General features: G+C 35.3%; 2 protein-coding genes across 9 annotated transcripts in view; one reads left to right on the top strand and one right to left on the bottom strand.

Moving 5' to 3' along the window:
• The window catches only part of LOC138334348 (vitamin D3 receptor B-like), a 580,118-nt gene that overhangs the window by 66,140 nt on the left and 492,862 nt on the right, over positions 1 to 21,116 (bottom strand). For 7 of the 8 annotated variants that reach the window (XM_069283005.1, XM_069283003.1, XM_069283004.1 and 4 more), the window contains one exon: positions 17,736 to 17,770. In XM_069283005.1, coding sequence (XP_069139106.1) covers positions 17,736 to 17,746 — 11 coding nt within the window. In that variant the 5' untranslated portion in view covers positions 17,747 to 17,770. Of the gene's footprint in view, positions 1 to 14,093; positions 14,238 to 17,735; positions 17,771 to 21,116 lie in introns of those variants that run through there. The other variant, XM_069283008.1, reaches the window with a different exon arrangement.
• LOC138334351 (spore coat assembly protein ExsA-like) overlaps positions 1 to 21,116 on the top strand; it is a 39,534-nt gene that overhangs the window by 11,554 nt on the left and 6,864 nt on the right. The window lies entirely within an intron of this gene.

Raw genomic sequence — 21,116 nt, 5'->3', positions numbered from 1 at the left:
TACCTCAACTCTAGGTACACGGCCCCTACCTCAACTCTAGGTACACGGCCCCTACCTCAACTCTAGGTACACGGCTCCTACCTCAACTCTAGGTACACAGCTCCTACCTCAACTCTAGGTACATGGCTTCTACCTCAACTCTAGATACATGGCCCCTACCTCAACTCTAGGTATATGGCCCCTACCTCAACTCTGGGTACACAGCCCCTACCTCAACTCTAGGTACACGGCCCCTACCTCAACTCTAGATACATGGCCCCTACCTCAACTCTAGGTACACGGCCCCTACCTCAACTCTAGGTACATGGCCCCTACCTCAACTCTAGGTACACGGCCCCTACCTCAACTCTAGGTACATGGCCCCTACCTCAACTCTAGGTACATGGCCCCTACCTCAACTCTAAGTACACAGCTCCTACCTCAACTCTAGGTAAACGGCTCCTACCTCTACTCTAGGTACATGGCTCCTACCTCAACTCTAGGTACACAACTCCTACATCAACTCTAGGTACACAGCTCCTAGCTCAACTCTAGGTACACGGCCCCTACCTCAACTCTGGGTACATGGCCCCTACCTCAACTCTAGGTATACCGCCCCTGTATCAACTCTAGGAACACAGCCCCTACCTCAACTCTAGGTACACAGCTTCTACCTCAACTCTAGGTACACGGCTCCTACCTCAACTCTAGGTACACGGCTCCTACCTCAACTCTAGGTACACGGCTCCTACCTCAACTCTAGGTACACGGCTCCTACCTCAACTCTAGGTACATGGCTCCTACCTCAACTCTAGGTACACAACTCCTACCTCAACTCTAGGTACACAGCTCCTACCTCAACTCTAGGTACACGGCTCCTACCTCAACTCTGGGTACATGGCCCCTACCTCAACTCTAGGTATACTGCCCCTGCATCAACTCTAGAAGCAGCCCCTACCTCAACTCTAGGTACAATGCTCCTACCTCAACTCTTGGTACACTGCTCCTACCTCAATTCTCAGATTATCTCAGAATTTATTCCTAGGACACTTGTGTATCAATCTGTTTTGATACATATGGTGAAAAACAGAATATATAACTTCTGTCAGATCTATACCGAGAGAGAATACCACAGGTATATATGTAGGGTTTTTGACTGCAAATTGCAGGGATGAAACACATTTTTCATAAGTTGACTTTTAGACTTGAAAATCAATTGAAAGTAAGAACTATGGTAAGGCTGATGTACATCAATTTTAGTCTGATCCATCAAAGGAAACTTCAATATTCTATCAAAACAAATTTCTCTATTTTTAGAAAGAGTTATCTTAACCTTCAAACCTGAAAATCCAAGCATGTACTTTGGTAAGGAAAATTTTCATCAAGTTTACGTGCCTGATTACTCACAGTGAACAGAAGTAATTAGACAGTGCATGGCACCTGCATTGTTTTTTTGCTGCCAACTCAGAAATTAGGACAGTTTCATTGAAAAGTACTGAAAATCACAAATCTGTTTCTCAAGATAAAGCAATCAGCCCAAAACCATCTTCATTGTAATCATTTGGACATTTCTCAACAACGAAAACAGACAAAAACACTGACAAAATGCTGAATTTCATTACAAATAAAGGAATTTTCTAGATTTGCCTAAGAACGTTCCATCCTGGCATTGCCATTTTGACTAAGGTTAGGAGTCACTGTATGAGTTTCTGAGTAAAATATCCTCTAAAATGAAAACGTGAGTAGCAACAGTATTTTTAATAATTGTTAGTGGTATTACTTTGTGCGACCTCTGTGAGTTTGACCTAGTAAGGGAATTATAAAAAGATCAGTAATTTATAAAGTCCTAAACACACAGCATTCACATGAAATCTGATTCTAATAGGGAGACTGAATTCTAAATATCCAGAGTTCTTTCTCCTTTGCTATTCGCCTTCAAGCCTTCAACATTTCGTTTTGGATACGCATGTATGCTTCCGACTTTCTTATGTGGTATTTAGTTTCCTTTTGAGAGTTAGAACCAGTAACTAGATTCTGATAAATTGTCTGAGGTTGATCCCATGACCTCAAATTAGTACAGATATCCCAACGCCCTCAAACCTCTGAAGTTACCAAAATACTGGATAGATTATAACTTACAGGCCCTGTTCAGATATGACCTTTAACCTGTTCAGATATGACCTTTAACCTGAGGTCATCCATAAAACAACCATTACTGAGATTAGCATATTAAATCATCTTATTTTCAACATCTAAAAATATATATTTCATGAATAAGATTATTCCCGATTTCAAAAAACCTGTTGATTTGGTTTTTATAATCATTATATATTTATTTTTTGTTAAACGCATTCTTTAAATAAACAGATCCCTACCAGGTACGTACTGTCACATCCCCACAATGAAAGCTCCAATTTCATATCTTATCAGGCTGCATTTCTTTTAATGCATATTTACAAGCCTTTGCAGACAATAAAATTTGAGAAGGGAGTGGAGATTTGCTGAGTAAAAAGTGCAAAATGCAGCACTAAGATATAATGATTGCATAGCATATTTAATTTCCAAAATTTTCCATCTTAAATCACAGGAAAATAGGGGAGAAAAGACAGGCCAGTCTCAGATGTAACCCACACCACAATGGCTATGTCATAAATGTACTTTAAGTCTGCAGGCCAGATACAACAACACCGCTGGTACTGAGAAAGATTACAACATCCAGATATCATAACCTTAAAAAATAGCTGGGACATTTAGCAAACATAAGGATTTTTACTTTCTAATTTACTGAAATATTTCAGTCAATTAATTTTAAAGAAACATTTTGTACTATATGTTGCCTGCTGAACTTATGAATAGTTTGGTTTGTTACTGCCCATTTTATCAGATCTATATCCCAACCAATCCTACCACAATCTGGAATAATCTGCAGAAGAAAAAAAAAGCCAAAAGTACAGAAGTCATGCACTTTACAACCTAACACAGTATATAGCCAGTGTATAATGTAGAATCACCGTTAAATATAACAAGTCTTTTTTGCACATAAGATTCTTCTCCAGCAGTGTACATGTACTTTGGAGGAGCTGCCAGGATAATCGCAGACTAATGGAATCCAAACACATTACTGAAATCTAATTGAAACATTTCAGGTTTTTTAATCACTTTTTTTTATTCACATGAAGAAATTTTCATATATTCCCCCCCCCTTTTATTAACAAAATGGATCTACTCCCTAGCAACAAACAATGGCATGACTTCCATGTAGACACCTCTCCTAGCTGTATAATCAATATGGAAAATATTTAATGATGGCTTTAGGGAAAAAGGATAGCAAATGACTAATTTATCTCCTTAAGACTGATTGCCTTCTTTTAAATCAGTTTATCTCCTTTGATATCATATTTTCTGCCTTTAAAATGTGTTATCTCCCCTTGTACCAGGTATTCTCCTTTTAAAGCCCATCTTTTCCCTTTAGACTGTGTTGTCTCCCTTTACATTAGATTATCCCCCTTTATAACAGATAATCCACTTTTGATTATCATTCTTCAGGTTTGAATATTATACTGCTAGAAAGTGTTTTTTTAACATGAACTGCACCTGGCATCACCATTGTAGATATCGGGGTAAAAACTGCACATTAAATCAACACCCTATCTATCTCAACTATCACACGCAATTAAGTTTGTAGGATTTTCTTGCAAAATCTTATGTCAAATACAATTAACATTTATTTAATCACATTTGACAAGACTGTTTTCAATCCCTCATTCTCAAATTATCATACAAGCTAATAACATCACCAAGAAGAAAGTTAAAACAGGTTCATTTTAATTATTACACATCTCCTGAAAGCCTCGGAGGAAGTCTGTATCGCGGGTTACTAAGGACACCATGATAGATTGGAATTCTTTATCTACACTGATATCACCAGATAGAAACTTTAGGATCTCCCTAGTTAGACGCTCTACCCTACAGCAATGTTTTAATATAAAATCTCAAAAAGTATTTCCAGAATGTCATTTGCAACCAAAATCACTGCTTCGGGTGACATGGTAGAAGTTAATCTTGGTGGTGAGAATGAGGCACTGTATAGGGAGATCAGATGACTGAGTTGGCGATGTGAAACTCCATCTGCATCATTTTAATTGTCTTTAGGGTGCATCCAGGTAAAGCACCTTTAATTAGGCCACAATTTCCAGTTCTACCTGGTGATTGATAAAAACCCATCAGAATGATCATAAACGTGCTAGACAAATTATCAGCTTCACACAGGTTCTCAATCAAAATGGCAACAAATCGGTGATATCATAAACTGTGGAATCGTGTAGAGGGTTAAAACGTCAAATGGTGAAATTTGTATAATACAGAGATATGATAATAGAACATACCCACTACCTTACGGATGACAGCAACACATCTACAGCTCTGAATTGTTATTTTCACACTCAAATCTAAAACTGTAGAGTCAAAACCAATACCGTATTTGTATTTTTTTTTTAAAATTTCAAATTTCTTCTATGACACCAGTTTTTGGTAATTTTATGGCCGATATCAACAAACTGGTATGTCTTGGACAATATAAGGAATAAGATTTTTCAGCATCATTTGTCAAGAAAACTCGAGATGCGACATCATTTAATCAACTATATAATATTGTGAACCCTTTCACTTGGCCTACTGTAGCCGGGTAAACAAGGCTTTTCCATACCGATTGATTGATAGGTATATAGCGTCTGAAGCCTACAAGCATTTCATTTAATTAGACATCAGAATCTGTCATAAAAACCAATATCTTAGGAAGGCATTGAACACCAACAACATTGTGTTTACCATCGAGAAAGAGTGGAGTGCTTGTTGGGAGAGAAGTGTACCGAGTGACCCCATGATCACGTGACTGTATTCACAGCTATTTCTCAGGACACATGTGTTTACCCAGTATAGTTGTATACCCAGAAATGATAGCTGGTTGTGTGAAGAAATTAAACCCTAAAATCTCAGTAATCTGTAGAACCAATGACCCGTGACCTTCTATCTTAATTCTAATGCTATTTCTGGTATAAAAGTAACTCTGTGATAGAGTTGTGGGGATCGGAACATCAACTAGCACGCACAATTTGTCATCATAATCACTAAGTCCTCATCTTAATTTGGTTCAGGGTGAATGTTTGAAGTAGTTATTCTTGAAAATTATGGGTTTCAAATTTCAAAGAGGAGACAAAAACTGGGAAGGTTATCGTCAGGGCGACAGATTGAAGTTTGGAGGGCTATTAATGGAGCCAATCATTTAACTTTTTAAAGTACAAAATTCGTATCGTGTCTAATGCTACATCTATTTTCTTGAAAACACATAGTAGATAAAGGCTAATTATGGTGAGTTTAATAAATTCACACTTAAATTGTACAAAATGAACACAAAAATACCAATATTTCAATAAATTTTCAAAGTCAAAATTCAGAAGAAATAAATGAAAAGAAAAAACATAACTGTGTATTGAAATTTGTAAATTCAAATACATATCTATATATTTCAAGAATTTAAAAAAGCATGAAAAGTAATCTCGATGAAATTCAAAATTGTTTAATGTATAATATACATAACTTATAATTGTATAATATTGCATCTATAAAATGTTAAAAAAAAGCCCAAATATATTCAGTTCAGTCCATTGTATTGATGGTCCTACATAATGTTTTCTATAAGACATGGAGATAAATTGATTGTCTATACTGGATCCACACATCATTAATGTTTATACAAAGAATGTGACTTGCAATGTTCGACGGTCAATTGAATTTAAAGATGGTAGGCTCAATGTCTGCATGCATTACATATATTCGCTCTTCTTTGTTAATAACTGGCTCGACAGTAAAAACGTTGGAAGCATTTTTACCAAAGAAAAAAAAAAAAATCAATATTATAAAAATAAATAATAAAATAATATAGATTATTGTATCAATAACAAAATAGTTATCATAAACAATATATCACAACTTATGAAGAACCACTTTTTCTAAATATCTTTTACTAAAATATCCATCATCAATTTATCAACAGAAACTCTAATATTTTTTTTGGATCTATATTTTCAAAAGAGAATGATATACAAAACAACCCCCCCCCTAAAAAACAAGACTTTGCCGAAGCAGATAGTTATATGCCTGTTCCTATCATTATTTGAAGTTTTTATCATTTTTATCATGTTATTTTTCCAACCTGACATTTACGTCTATAAACACAGACCACCCCACACCTTAGGATGCTGACACTAACAACTCTATAATGTAGGAGACATAATGGTCTACATTATCTCAGATATCAAGTTTATACATGTATACTTTAATAAATGTATGAGGCCACTCAAACTTTGCTTTCACATAAATTTTCAAACTTTATAACATAAATGTATCTGTCATAGTTTGTAGTTCCACTGTGAATCGATCCTTCATCACATCTTATTCAACTTGAAATTTCTCTGGTTTATTTCACATCATTATCTTCCCTTACTCTATTACGAGATTATCTCCCCTTAAAATTTCCTTGTTGCTTTCATCAGATTATCTCCCCCTAACTTTTAATTTCCTTGTTGCTTTCATCAGATTGTCTCCCCTTAACTTGTAATTTTCCTTGTTGCTTTCATCAGATTGTCTCCCCTTAACTTAATATCCCTTAAATGATGACTTCTATCAATATAACATCTCTCTCTACTTTATTTGCTTTTGTTCACATTCACACAAGCAGTATTTCATCATTAATTGTTAACAATGGATATTTTAATTGACAATAGTGTGTGTAGAATAGATGAGCCAACTATATTGCACCAGTACCAAAATGAAACCAAAAATGTAACAACAAAAACTCAGCTAGGCAAATTGTATGATGGCGTAAAATAAAATGCAAAGTAGATGTGTACAGGGCAGTGTGTTGATAGTGCGCGAACTGTTGAGGAAACTTTAATGACGTTTTTTTCATCAGACAAGACTAAGTAAACTGTTGCTATCAGATAGTGCTAACATTACACAGTAATCTTTCTGATAGCAGTAATATCATTATCTGCTGTTTAATGCTCCGTCTTTTCATTCTTTTTTTTTTCATATAAATTTATACTGCTGTGCTAATGTAGTGCAGTGCACATCAGACCAAATCTGTAAGATGTTTGTAAGTAATGAGCGAGATAACTCTTCTATAAAGACTTTTATTGAAGTTGCACTGTGACTTGATACATTTATATCATGGAGACGTTTACACTAGGGACCCCGAGTGGAAACTAATCAAATAGTAAACGAGCTGAACACTCGGCTCTGTTAGGGACAGACATCCATTACTGCAGGCTAGTCCCAACACATTAGCCAATAGACGAGGCCTTTTTTCTTGACTGTAATGAGATTTTTGAGAAACAACATGCCAATTTTTAGTTAATATTTGGTTGATTATGTAGTAATTATTCCTACATACACAGTAAAGTACACAGAAAGGGGAGATAACTCCATTTTATTCGCTGTCCACTCTATACCTACACACTGGTGAATCAGGGAGGCACCAGAGTTAGAGACAAACGCATCATAATATGGTAATTACTTGTCTTTATTGAGTTATATTTTCTACAATAAATACTCATCAATTTTGTTCTCTACGCCTGGTTAGGCCTTGCTTGGCCACGTAGTACACTTGGATGGTTAGCCTGGTAAGGCCTTGCTTGGCCACAAAGTACACTTGGATGGTTAGCCTGGTAAGGCCTTGCTTGGCCACAAAGTACACTTAGATGGCTTCCCTGGTTACGCCTTGCTTGGCCACAAAGTACACTTGGACGGTTAGCCTGGTAGGGCCTTACTTGGTCACAAAGTACACTTGGAAGGTTTGCCTGGTTAGGCCTTGCTTGGCCACAAAGTACACTTGGACGGTTTACCTGGTTTGGCCTTGCTTGGCCACAAAGTACACTTGGACGGTTTGCCTTGTTAGGCCTTGCTGTCCACAAAGTACACTTGGACGGTTTGCCTTGTTAGGCCTTGCTGTCCACAAAGTACACTTGGATGGTGAGCCTGGTTAGGCCTTACTTGGCCACAAAGTACACTTGGACGGTTTGCCTTGTTAGGCCTTGCTGTCCACAAAGTACACTTGGATGGTGAGCCTGGTTAGGCCTTGCTTGGCCACAAAGTACACTTGGACAGTTAGCCTGGTTAGGCCTCACTTGGTCACAAAGTACACTTAGATGGCTTCCCTGGTTATGCCTTGCTTGGCCACAAAGTACACTTGGACAGTTAGCCTGTTTAGGCCTTGCTTGGCCACAAAGTACACTTGGACGGTTTGCCTGGTTAGGCCTTGCTTGGCCACAAAGTACACTTGGACGGTTAGCCTGTTTAGGCCTTGCTTGGCCACAAAGTACACTTGGACGGTTAGCCTGTTTAGGCCTTGCTTGGCCACAAAGTACACTTGGACGGTTAGCCTGGTTAGGCCTTGCTTGGCCACAAAGTACACTTGGACGGTTAGCCTGGTTAGGCCTTGCTTGGCCACAAAGTACACTTGGACGGTTTGCCTGGTTAGGCCTTGCTGGCCACAAAGTACACTTGGATGGTTAGCCTTGTTAGGCCTTGTTTGGCCACAAAGTACACTTGGACAGTTAGCCTGGTTAGGCCTTGCTTGGCCACAAAGTACACTTGGATGATTGGCCTGGTAAGGCCTTACTTGGCCACAAAGTACACTTGGAAAGATAACCTGGTAAGGCCTTGCTTGGCCACAAAGTACGCTTGGATGGTTAGCCTGGTAAGGCCTTACATGGCCACAAAGTACACTTGGAAAGTTAGCCTGGTTAGGCCTTGCTTGCCCACAAAGTACACTTTGACGGTTTGCCTGGTTAGGCCTTGCTTGCCCACAAAGTACACTTGGACGGTTAGCCTGGTCAGGCCTTGCTGCCCACAAAGTACACTTGGACGGTTTGCTTTGTTTCTGAGTCACTAGATGATGTAACAAAGATTCAATCATTCTCAGACATTTTGGCCTCAGCTTCTTGATACAAAGTTTTTTGTGTGTTTTTATTTGATGTACAGCATGTGATTGTACTCACTCAACTATAAGATACAGTAGTATATACACACACACGCTATCTTTACCCAGCATGATGAGCACCGTTCACCTCACTGTGACAGTAGCTGGAAGTTTAATACTGTATCATCATTGTTAACTCCTGCACTGTTAGGTCAGCAGTAACATTTACTAAGATGCACCGGATTTAATTGGCATAATATAAGCCATATATATGTCTCAGTGATATGTCTATATATGGATGTTCACTTAATCTGTACATCATTACATGTCTATACATCCTGACGCTGGAAGTGAAGCAGGATGTCTAATGACTGTCACTCCAACTTTCTAGTTCTCCATCATCAAGCCTTTCCAGTAAATTCTGTTAACTTAACCATACTTAGTGGACCTTGACTCTACCAATACTGTCAGTGGATATTATACCACAACAATTGTGTCAGATAGGACAGTGTGTCAGATAGGACATTAAATCAGATAGGACAGTGAGTCAGATAGGACAGTGTGTCAGATAAGACATTGTTTCAGATAGGGCAGTGTGTCAGATAGGACATTAAGTCAGATAGGACAGTGTGTCAGATAGGACAGTGTGTCAGATAGGACATTAAATCAGATAGGACAGTGAGTCAGATATGACAGTGAGTCAGATAGGACAGTGAGTCAGATAGGACATTGTTTCAGATAGGGCAGTGTGTCAGATAGGACATTAAGTCAGATAGGACAGTGTGTCAGATAGGACAGTGTGTCAGATAGGACAGTGTGTCAGATAGGACAGTGTGTCAGATAGGACAGTGTGTCAGATAGGACAGTGTGTCAGATAGGACATTAAATCAGATAGGACAGTGTGTCAGATAGGACAGTGTGTCAGATAGGACAGTGTGTCAGATAGGACAGTGTGTCAGATAGGACAGTGTGTCAGATAGGACATTAAGTCAGATAGGACAGTGTGTTGTCAGTGAATTTGAGACTTGTGATATTGTCCTACAGGTGATATGTTTAGGGGAGTGTCGGTGAAGCTGATCACATACTCCTTCTGATACTATTAGTATAGAAATATACATTGAGCATGAGTGGGTTTATGCTAATGCATTCATAACAAAACATACAGATTAGTTTTTTTCTCAAGAGAAAAACATTTTTGATAGATTTGCTGACATCATGCCTAACAGCTTGTGGTGCTGTTGGACGTGCATGCTGTGGCAGGTCTGTTTGTCCTCAGACTTTCCCTACTGTGTCACACGAGTTATACTCAATGTTAAACACTCATGTGGAAAACAGGAGGAAAGTGTAACAGATTGTCAGTATTGAGAGGTAATGTACTGGAAAGGTGTTCACTCAGACACAGTACTTACCTATTACTACTGTAACAAAACACTAGATAGCACTGTCATAGGGATACAGTACTGTCATCATATAAGTACAGTAGGCTTTACAATGTCGTATTTCCTGAGTATATATCTTAACAGCAAATGAATCTCCTATCTATTCACATTAGAAAGGGTTATCTAAATATTCTATAAGGTCAGATTGGACAGGGTTATCTAAATATCCTATAAGGTCAGATTGGACAGGGTTATCTAAATATCCTATAAGGTCAGATTGGACAGGGTTATCTAAATATTCTATAAGGTCAAATTGAACAGGGTTATCTAAATATACAATAAAGTCGTATTGAACAGGGTTATCTAAATATACTATAAGGTCAAATTGAACAGGGTTATCTAAATATACAATAAAGTCGTATTGAACAGGGTTATCTAAATATACAATAAAGTCGTATTGAACAGGGTTATCTAAATATACAATAAAGTCGTATTGAACAGGGTTATCTAAATATACTATAAGGTCAAATTGAACAGGGTTATCTAAATATACAATAAAGTCGTATTGAACAGGGTTATCTAAATATACAATAAAGTCGTATTGAACAGGATTATCTAAATATACTATAAGGTCAGATTGGACAGGGTTATCTATATATACCGGTACTATCAGGTCAGATTGGACAGGGTTATCTAAATATACTATCAGGTCAGATTGGACAGGGTTATCTAAATATACTATCAGGTCAGATTGGACAGGGTTATCTAAATATACTATCAGGTCAGATTGGACAGGGTTATCTAAATATCCTATCAGGTCAGATTGGACAGGTCAGATTGGACAGGGTTATTTGGATCTCCTATCAGGTCAGATTGGACAGGGTTATATAAATATCCTATAGGACAGTAAGGAGAGGTCTTTAAGTTTTTGGATGTCTCCCTAAGTCAGATAGATTCTACCCTACAGGTATATGACAGACATGTTTTATACCAGGTACATGACAAATCCCTTCCTAAACCTTTTTTTCTTAAAATGAAATTTGTATGTCTCCAAACTGTTGATGACACTGACTGTTTGAGATCTATATAAATCTGACAGACCACTGGGGTCTCTATGAATCTGTGTCCACCAAGCTATGATAACCTCTGGTTAATAATCTGTATGTCCAGTGACATCAGCTGCTATAGCCAGCCTGATCAATAGTCCATTAGGGAAACCTCATACCCCTCACATAAACAAATTAGATTTCCTTCAAGGAGTGGGGGAGGGGGCTTCTGTACCCCTCACATATACAAATTAGATTTCCTTCAAGGAGTGGGGGAGGGGGCTTCTGTACCCCTCATATATACAAATTAGATTTCCTTCAATGAGTGGGGGAGGGGGGTTCAATGATTTTTCTAACATTTAGCATGAGAGAACAATGAGTGTCTGGCTGAACAGGTAAATGTCAGATTGACGAGGTAAAACAATTGAGTGTTTCATGCAAAATTGAGGCAGCTTTAATTTTACAGTACTAGGGGTATTCTTTTTCTATTTCTTATCTGAAACACAAAGTTATAATTGTATTGATGTATTGCAAAATGTAATGCTTTAAATACGCCCAGTAAAGCATGTCATGGTAATGAGAAGACCTGCAGGGTCTAGCTACCATCTATTGATGTATAAGTGATCTAATCGGGATACATATAACAGCCACAATCAAACGTCTCCACACACAGATGTTTGTTAAAAATAATCTGTAACAAAAAACATCATTTAGCTTTCAAAAGGAAAGCAAGGAATAAAAACTGTTCTGAAGCTTCAAAGTAAACTTATTTTTTATTCATGAATTGCAAAACCTTTTATATGATTTAAAAAAAAAAATAGTCTTGAAGCCATGTTTTGATGCAAGGGAGATCACCCCGATAAGCTTGTATGCCTTTAAAGTGTGTCTACGTCATCGCCCATGGTGAAAAACCTTCAGAGAAAATGTTGGTGATGAATAATACACAACTATATCACACAGACTAACTATAGATGATTTCCCTGTCGAGTTACACTTCATAAGAATTCGCCATGAAAAATGGATCTGCGGTTATGCTCTGTTACAACAGAAATCAATAAACAATAATAAAGTGAAAATATAACGTGCTGTGTTTGTTAACAATTATTATGGAATTCCTGTGTTGAAGCATATGTCACATAGATTGACAGCATCAATTGTCTGTCAGACTTGTGTATCAACTGTGATGTTGTAAATGTTGTCACACAACATCGTAAACAGGTCGCAAGCATTATATCAATATGTGGAATTTAAATTTTGGTGAAATGGTAAAACTGACATTTTTTTTTGGTTACTATAAAAAGTTTTATACATTTTAAAAGGAAACTAATTGTTTTAAGATTTTTAGTTGAGAACAATTGTTAAAATGCTATTTATTATGCCAAATCTATTTATAGTTTTCAATGAAATCAGATATCTAATTTTTCTTTAAATTTCAATTTAGGGACACAGTGGCCATCTTGGAATATTTTTAACATTAGAATAATTAGTAGCTATCAGCTATTACCTATAAATCAAAACAATACTTAGACAGACAGACAGATGGACGAACAACGAACAGACAAAGAGACAGACAGACGAACATACAGACAGACAGACAGACAGACAGACAGACAGACAGGTGAACAGACAGACAGACTTGAATTTTTAGGTTTGTATGCAGCAGATCTTTGAAGGTCTAGTTTCCTTTGCCTATACCTTAACATACAATAGAAATCAAAAGAATGAAATTTCCTTAACTATCCTAAATAAGATCTTAAAGGGACAATACTCCGAGCCAAAGTCACACACGTTAAACAAATGCATTACATAAAACACACTATTGTAAGAGGGATTTGAGTAGTTCTAGACAAAAAAATCTTTACTACACTAGCAAGGGCCAGGGTTCGGCATACAAGAAATCCTACCACTATGTGTAATGGTGGACAGTAAGCGAGTTTGAACATTTCACATACATTTCACTACAGTGGGCTTTTCTAGCATATCACAGTAAAACGTACCAACTAATCTATTTGCTATTAGAACTGGTTTGTTTCCGAACTATGTGTCAATTTTATGTGCTCATAGACTGAACTGTCCTTTTAAAATTTTCTAGTTCTGCAGGATTTGTTACAGAATATAACAATTTTAACACATAAACTTATCAATAAACACTGGAAAGAGAAGTAACTGGAGATTATCCTCAGTTACATGCAAGAGTTGGTGAATTCTGTAATGTAGCACTGTAATAGTTTATAATACAAGATCTTATTTGTATTGAGATCTAATGTCATATATAACGAGATAAATATAAAACAGAACACATCTAGACACATTGACAAATACTGTTCTGTTACACATACTAATCTCACCAACAACAACCCTTCATCCTTTACAATCACTGCTGCCTTTTAACACAATACCATCTTATTGAAGACAATTTCATATTCGCCTTTCCATATTTCAATCATATTGAATATTGCTGCCCTCTTGAATACCCCATTATCATACCCCCTCCTATTCCCATTTAATTACAACCCCTATTTCCACCATATAACACCCCCTATTTCCACCATATAACACCCCCTATTTCCACCATATAACACCCCCTATTTCCACCATATAACACCCCCTATTTCCACCATATAACACCCCTTATTCCCACCATATAACACCCCCTCCCCCATTCCCATCATTTTTAGTCCATTTTGTTCCAACAACAACAATGTATCAAACCTGTCGTATATGCTGTTGTATATATGGCTGTCGTCTGCTGCCCGCTCACCTCTGTCTGTCTGTGTGGCTGATCCCACTATACCTACTGATGTGACAGTATCTAACACCGATTCTCAAACACTCAGAATTATTTTAGATAGAATTTCAGTGGGGATAAGTTCACCTCACACTACAATAGTACAGCTAAATTTAAGTACACGCGACCATATATAGAATATGCTTCGCAATCGACGCGCTTGGGTAATTACTCAAAACACCAGCTACGTAATCATAATTAAGTTGTAAAATTACACATCTCTTTTCGTAAAGTTCGTTCATGCATACAGTAGATATAAAGCCACAATCAGCCTGGACTGGTCGGGAAGATAATATTTGTTAAATGGCCGCTACACATTAGATTCAATAAGTGTGCTGTTATGTGATATATCTGACACAAGGAATTCTTACAAACATAAGGTACCAGCTAAAAACAAAGCCATTTATCTCTGGAACTCATTGAGATTTGACATATGATACAATACTTTTCTAATTGTATTCACAATAAATACAACTTAAAATAATGTTATGTAATTCATCATCTTTCATGGCGTGATACCGACTTAACATTTCTGTATGGTATTCATGTCAAGAATTGGTCAGATCCTTGTGACATTCTAACCTCTGTTGTAACAAATCTGACACAACCTGAGCCACCGTTGAGATTATATCATAACGATTAGTACTCTTAACCACGACACAAAAAACATTCTGTCAAAAAACACATAAAGTCTATCAGTCATTTTGTGAGAATCTCTTGTTAGTTAATCAACAATAGGTTTTATCGAATACACATGAAAACAATAATGCAATTTGGTAATTTATTTAAAATAATTTACAATAGATGTCTACTCAGACAAGATTTAGAGCTAATTTATTTTACAAGCAGAGCATTCTAAAATTTCCTATACAGATTTCGAGTGAGATTTGTATATCATACAGATGACATAAATAGATTACACCACCATCAGACTGTGTATCCTGGGATTATGTTAAATGTTTATCCCTTACATTAAGGCTATAATGACTCTTTCACTTCCACCGATGGTCATATGTCTGCACTCGGGATAATATCGTACGCTAACATTAATTAATGATAAACAAGCATGTTAATTATACAGTGTCCATCACAATGGTACCTAATTATTGATGTAAAGTGTACCCTCCTAATTAAAGGTCACAGTCTGTACTGCTGAATTAATTAAAGGTCAAAATTCACTGTAAATAGATATAGAATCCATGACCAACACAATAATATCTTCATGATATGGCAATCAGAGTGAAAAACAGATTCTAATTAGGTATTATACTGTGGTCAATTCTTGGTCACCCTTCACACATTACCAAAGGGTATTGACCAACACTAATTAGCAGATGTTACCTTATTTGGAAAGATTGTGAGTGAGTTATCAGGATAATTCCATTAATCTCCAACATAATGGGCGGCCAAACAGGGGTCAGGTACAGGGGTCAGGTACAGGGGAATAACATCTACTCTTACTTTACTTTGTTTTGATTTTAATCTGTTGAAATGTATCAAAATGATAAGCTTCAAATTAAATACTGAATTTGTATACCCTATTCTACCCAATAAGCGCCCTCCCCCTCTTTGACCTTTCAATTTCAATTTCCCAGGTATAAACAAAGATCAAGACTACACAAAACTGTAGTTTGCAATAATTTCGTCATATTAAGCACCTTTTCAATTTTTCATTTTTTTTTAATGCCCTGGGCACTTATTGGGTATTCTATAACAAACTCGCAAACAAGGGATAAACTATTCAAATGCTATGGAATATCTCAACTCATCCATTTTTTTGGTAAAAAAAATAATATGCGTGTTGATATGCAACTGATAGTAGTTTTATTTCATGCAAAACATACATATATATCACTAAAGTGGCAAAATGGGGAAAAAATGCTACAAAATATTTTATCTTAACTTCAACTTCCTGTGCATTTATTTTCAAAACAAAAATTAAAAACATATGCAAAAAGCAAAACTTGTAAGCATCCAAGTTATCTTGTAACCATGACAACTATTAAAGCCTGAGCATCACCCAGACAATTACAGTAAGGAAAGCTAGTCTTATGGTGTAAGAGTTATCTCCCATGGAACATTCTCCCTGTATAAGACTAAAGAAATTCCTGGGGATTAAATTCAAGCCGTGCTTCTTGCTGCTTTCCAGGAGACAATTAAATGCCCTGATGAATACAAGTATTCATTTAAAGAAAATAAAATATAAAAAGAATATTCATTTCATGCCAACATCTACTACAGGTTTGAACCTCTACAGATAACATACTCGCTTCTATATCTCACAAATATTTATGTCTATTTTGATCTATTTTCCTTCTTGGTTTGATTTAACTCTTACTTTATTAATTTCTATTACCTTATGAGCTTTATCCTTTTTTTTTTTTTAAATTTCTATCGTATGATGTACTGGTATCATTTTTGCATAATTCCTGTAGCTATTTTCCACATTTAAAATGTCTACTGTTTTACAATTTTTTTAAAATGTTGAACTCATAATCTTACCAAAATAAAAATAACTATAATAAGAAATATAACAAATCTGTGTTATATCATTGTCAGAATATTTTTTTTTCAAGTGAAGATTTTAGATCTGTGAACTGTTGTAAATTTTATTTTAGTCACAATAAACTTTTCTTTTGTAGAAAATAAATAATTGTAAATAGTGATATAAGATGCACTTGGTTGCTACTCTGCTCCTATAGAGTATACACATGGACAGATATATTATACATTTCAATATTTCATTTCTATTTCAGACTGTTATGACAAGAACTTTTATCTTAAGCTATAAAGAGCAGTATTTATTAAAGCATAAGCCAAAAAGTAATTTAAAAAAGAACATAGTTTATTTCTAGTTCAAATCATTCTTCAAATGATTTAATTTTAAAAAGTAGATTTTAAAAGAACAGTTTCTTTTGAGTTAAAATCATTCTTTAATAATTTAGGTTAAACTCTGGAAATATTTCTTTAAGTAATCTATTTGTTTTTTTTAAATGTTCAAAAATGCACCTTGTGTGTGAAATGCTGAATATTTTGTTTGTGAATAAGATAAGTTTCAAATTTTGTTTTAAAGGAATTGCCAAGAATTTTCTTTCCTTTCAAATCTTAGATAATATTATAATAAGATTATTTTTAAAAGCTTGGGCACAAGGTTTAAATGCTTTAAATTATTGCATATAAGAAATTAATTTTAAAAATACCATTATACAACTTGAAATATCAGAAATCTTAAATGTATTGAACAGTTTGAATCTGAATAAAAATAGGATGTTCATAAAATGAAAATGTTTCGATAATTTGTTCATGAGTATCTATTTTTCATTATAATAATCTATTTTTTATTCTTGTATAAAATAAATGTATGAAAACACTTTATCAATTCTAGTAATGGAAGAAATTCTATTTGTTAATGGATACAGATAATTAAATATGTTTCAAGAAAATATTTATAAAACATTACAACATACACAGACAAAAATGATGTTAGTGGTAGGTAATAGTGACAATATTTGCAACATAAAATCATACTCAATGTTTTTTTAATTGATATTATAAAATACACTAACCTCAAATCCATCTTCACGGCGTCGTCATAGAGATACTGTAACAGAAATAAAATGGATTAATACAAAGAAACAAAAATGTAAGCTTTCATAAATGGTATTGTTACAAAATTAAACTGTAAACTTAATGTATTTTCACACAAAATAATGATGACTTCACAAAAGAAATCCTTGTAATGAAGGCTTGTACACATTTTTTTGCAGCATGTCCCATTTTGACATTCTGATAAGTATGGTGACATAAGTATTACCCTATGAAGTAAGCCTGATGTAGATTTAAAGAGTTGGAACATCATTAACACACTACACAGCCACACGGAGAACATACAAAATACAGCTCCTTTGGATGATGCTACAGTTAATATAACCAAATTAAAACCTAACCGCTCGTTTTAATTCCCCGAAATCGGTGCCCATTTTTCTGTGTCGACCTTCGGTAGCTATCAAACAACTTCTCTAAGCCATATATCAGACTAAATTGATATTGTGTCTCTCCATTACCAGGAAAAACATTGCCACTAAAATCGTTACATAAATCTCACCCCAAACAATTAAATGTTTAATTCATTAATTACCACACAGTCAATCTTCACGTGAACATGTTGAAAAATGGCAAAACTACGACTCTCACATAAAAAAACGCCCCTTTTAAATTTCTCGATTCTCCACACGTCTCGCTCAAACTGCCGATTAACATATCAGCGATAAATTTCACATTAGCAGGCCTGATAGAGTTAAGTGAACACTGGAGATGTTTCTTACCTGCTCCCCTAATATTGTTATTGATTTCTCTCTTGTTACTTATAACGATCTAAACCTCATCTTACCCGTGTTTCTTACAAATATTGTCTTAAAGGGCTAGGAGTTTGTATGGAGTAAAATACTTATAGTAATAGAATGACTGGGGGTTGTAGGAGGGTAGGATGTGGAGGAGGCAGCGGGGTAATGTTTGGTTTCTCATTAAAATCTCCTATGTTGACAGTCCATAAAATTTAATTAAATTGTTTATTGCAGCAGACAATGTACAATAATAAAGACATATATTGACTTTTATTAGATTAAATAATGAAATATAATATAAAGTTTGAGAACATGTTTCTCACAACTTATTATCTGCATTCAAGCTCCCTCTATTCGAAAGTATAATTGATAATGTATGAATGTTTTCAAAAAATAAGTTATTACTTCACAGACATACTCCAGTAAACTTGTATTGCAATTGTAATTATAAAATAAATATTCATGTGTGTCAATTTGGTGAGTGCATGATGGTGAAAAAAAATATAAAAAAAGGAAAAAAAAATTATTAACCAACCACAAGAAACAGAATGTGCCTCTGAAGGCTCACCACATGGCATACATATGTGTGGAAATTATTTTCTGTCATCATCTATAACAACTTGTATAGCTGTTCGACTGTGGTCACAGAGAGTGCTTACTGTGAAGACATCTCGTCAAATTTAATTTTAGGATTTTTAATGTATACATGTACACTTGAAGTTTATTGATTTTTACCATATCAATATATTTTATGCAAACAAAGTTGTCATAGAGTTGTCCTTCAGGGTTAACGTTTCTAAATATTTCATGTGCACTTCCTTCTAGTACGAATAACCAGAATTTGGACAGATTTCTATAAAGAGCTTAGTATTGATATTTGATAAAGATGGAAATAAATTTTGATAAATAAGGATAACTGTTATTTCATATGTATTATTTGGACTTTCATTGAAGTGAAATTTGACTTTCTATATAATCGGTTTTAGCAGGTAACAGATCCTTTACAGTAGCTGGGTCCACCCATCCCATAATATTACATAACATATAGTCGCAGCATTAACAGTTTATTCCAGTACTCTAAACATCATTACACAAAACCATTAACATCATTCAGTTATAAAACATTGCCCTTTAATACCAGAACACTGGACTGATCACAAATATCAAATACAATTCCTTTATTCATCTAACAATAACACAGAAGTTGAGCAGTTTTTTTCTACATGAAATTGATAACTGTTCCCTTTAACCAATTGTACGAATGGCTGACTACAGATATAGGAATGCAATAATTGAAGTCAGTTTGCAAACAAAAAATTGAGACGATGATAACCTCGAACTGAAACTCTAGTCAATGGAGGATTGGTAGACAAAGAGGAAGGGTGAACTGGACACGACTATAAATCTATTTTTCCAGTCCATAACCAGCTAGTTTATAGCATAAATATAGATTTCCTTTCACAACTTACATCAATATACAGCAGCCAATAACATATGATATACACTGAACGGAAATAGTCTAGCGGGATTAAGCCCCACCAGCACCACATTAGAACAATATGATTAGGCCCAGTAAAATATACCCAGACTGTCATTGTCAGGTGCCTTACCCAGGTATACACCTTGACGACTTCTTATTGAGAAAACCTCCACCAAATCCCTTACAGATTTGGAGAGGGTATGGCAACCAAACAGCCTGTTACATCCTATTTAGTTTTTGTCTGACTTCATTAAGTTATGTCTGGTTTAGGTTTTATTGGGATTTCAAAGCTTTTAGCTTGCAGCAATGAGTCGAATTCGGAAGAAGTAATTAAAGGATTTTTTTGTCACTCTATAATTTTAGCTTAGTGTGAATATAATATTTAATTCCTTTTCTTAAATGATATCAAATTGATTTTTATTTTTCAATCTAATTACAAACCTACCCACAAAACAAACTATTCTTAGATATCCCCAATACCGATGTCGTTTTTATTTCCCGAGGCAAACTCGTTTTATGGTGTCCCTCCCTGAAACATTTTCACGGAAAGCAGCACGAGGCACTCAGGTATCTAGGTTTTAATTTTACATTTTTTATTTCATTATCTGTATAAAAAGTATAAGATATCAAATACATTTTTTATTACTTATTTCAATACTTGCGGCTTCTTAAAGTCAAAAACTTAGACTTCCTGAAATTTGATTAGTCAATTTCTATATAAGATATCGTCTCCTGTCTGCTGGTATTAATACCAATTCCAGATACCCATTCAGTAAAGTTGCATATTCTCAAGAACTTCAAATATTTTATTTGTTAATTTCACTTTGTGCTACCTGTACAAACTTAACCAAGTAGAAGGCATCTTTGTTAGAGTATGATAGAACTCTTCTGTTCCTTCTTTTTCTTCCATAAGAAGTGTCTCAGACTTGACTTTTAAATCAATGTTCATCCTCTATAAAACTACCGACCATTGACATCGATTGATACAACTATCAATGAGGGTACAAAGTACACCAAATAAATACCAGATAAATGTTTGTCTTTGACAAAGTAAAATCTGAACACTGGTACATTTATAAACCATTAGGAGATGCTTTCTTTTCAATTCTACGCTAAACATTTTT

This window comes from Argopecten irradians, chromosome 11 (assembly GCF_041381155.1).
Source record: "Argopecten irradians isolate NY chromosome 11, Ai_NY, whole genome shotgun sequence".
In the NCBI taxonomy this organism is placed as follows: Eukaryota; Metazoa; Mollusca; class Bivalvia; order Pectinida; family Pectinidae; genus Argopecten; species Argopecten irradians.
Note: the sequence above shows the minus strand (reverse complement) of the source record. Positions and strands in the feature narration are given on the sequence as shown.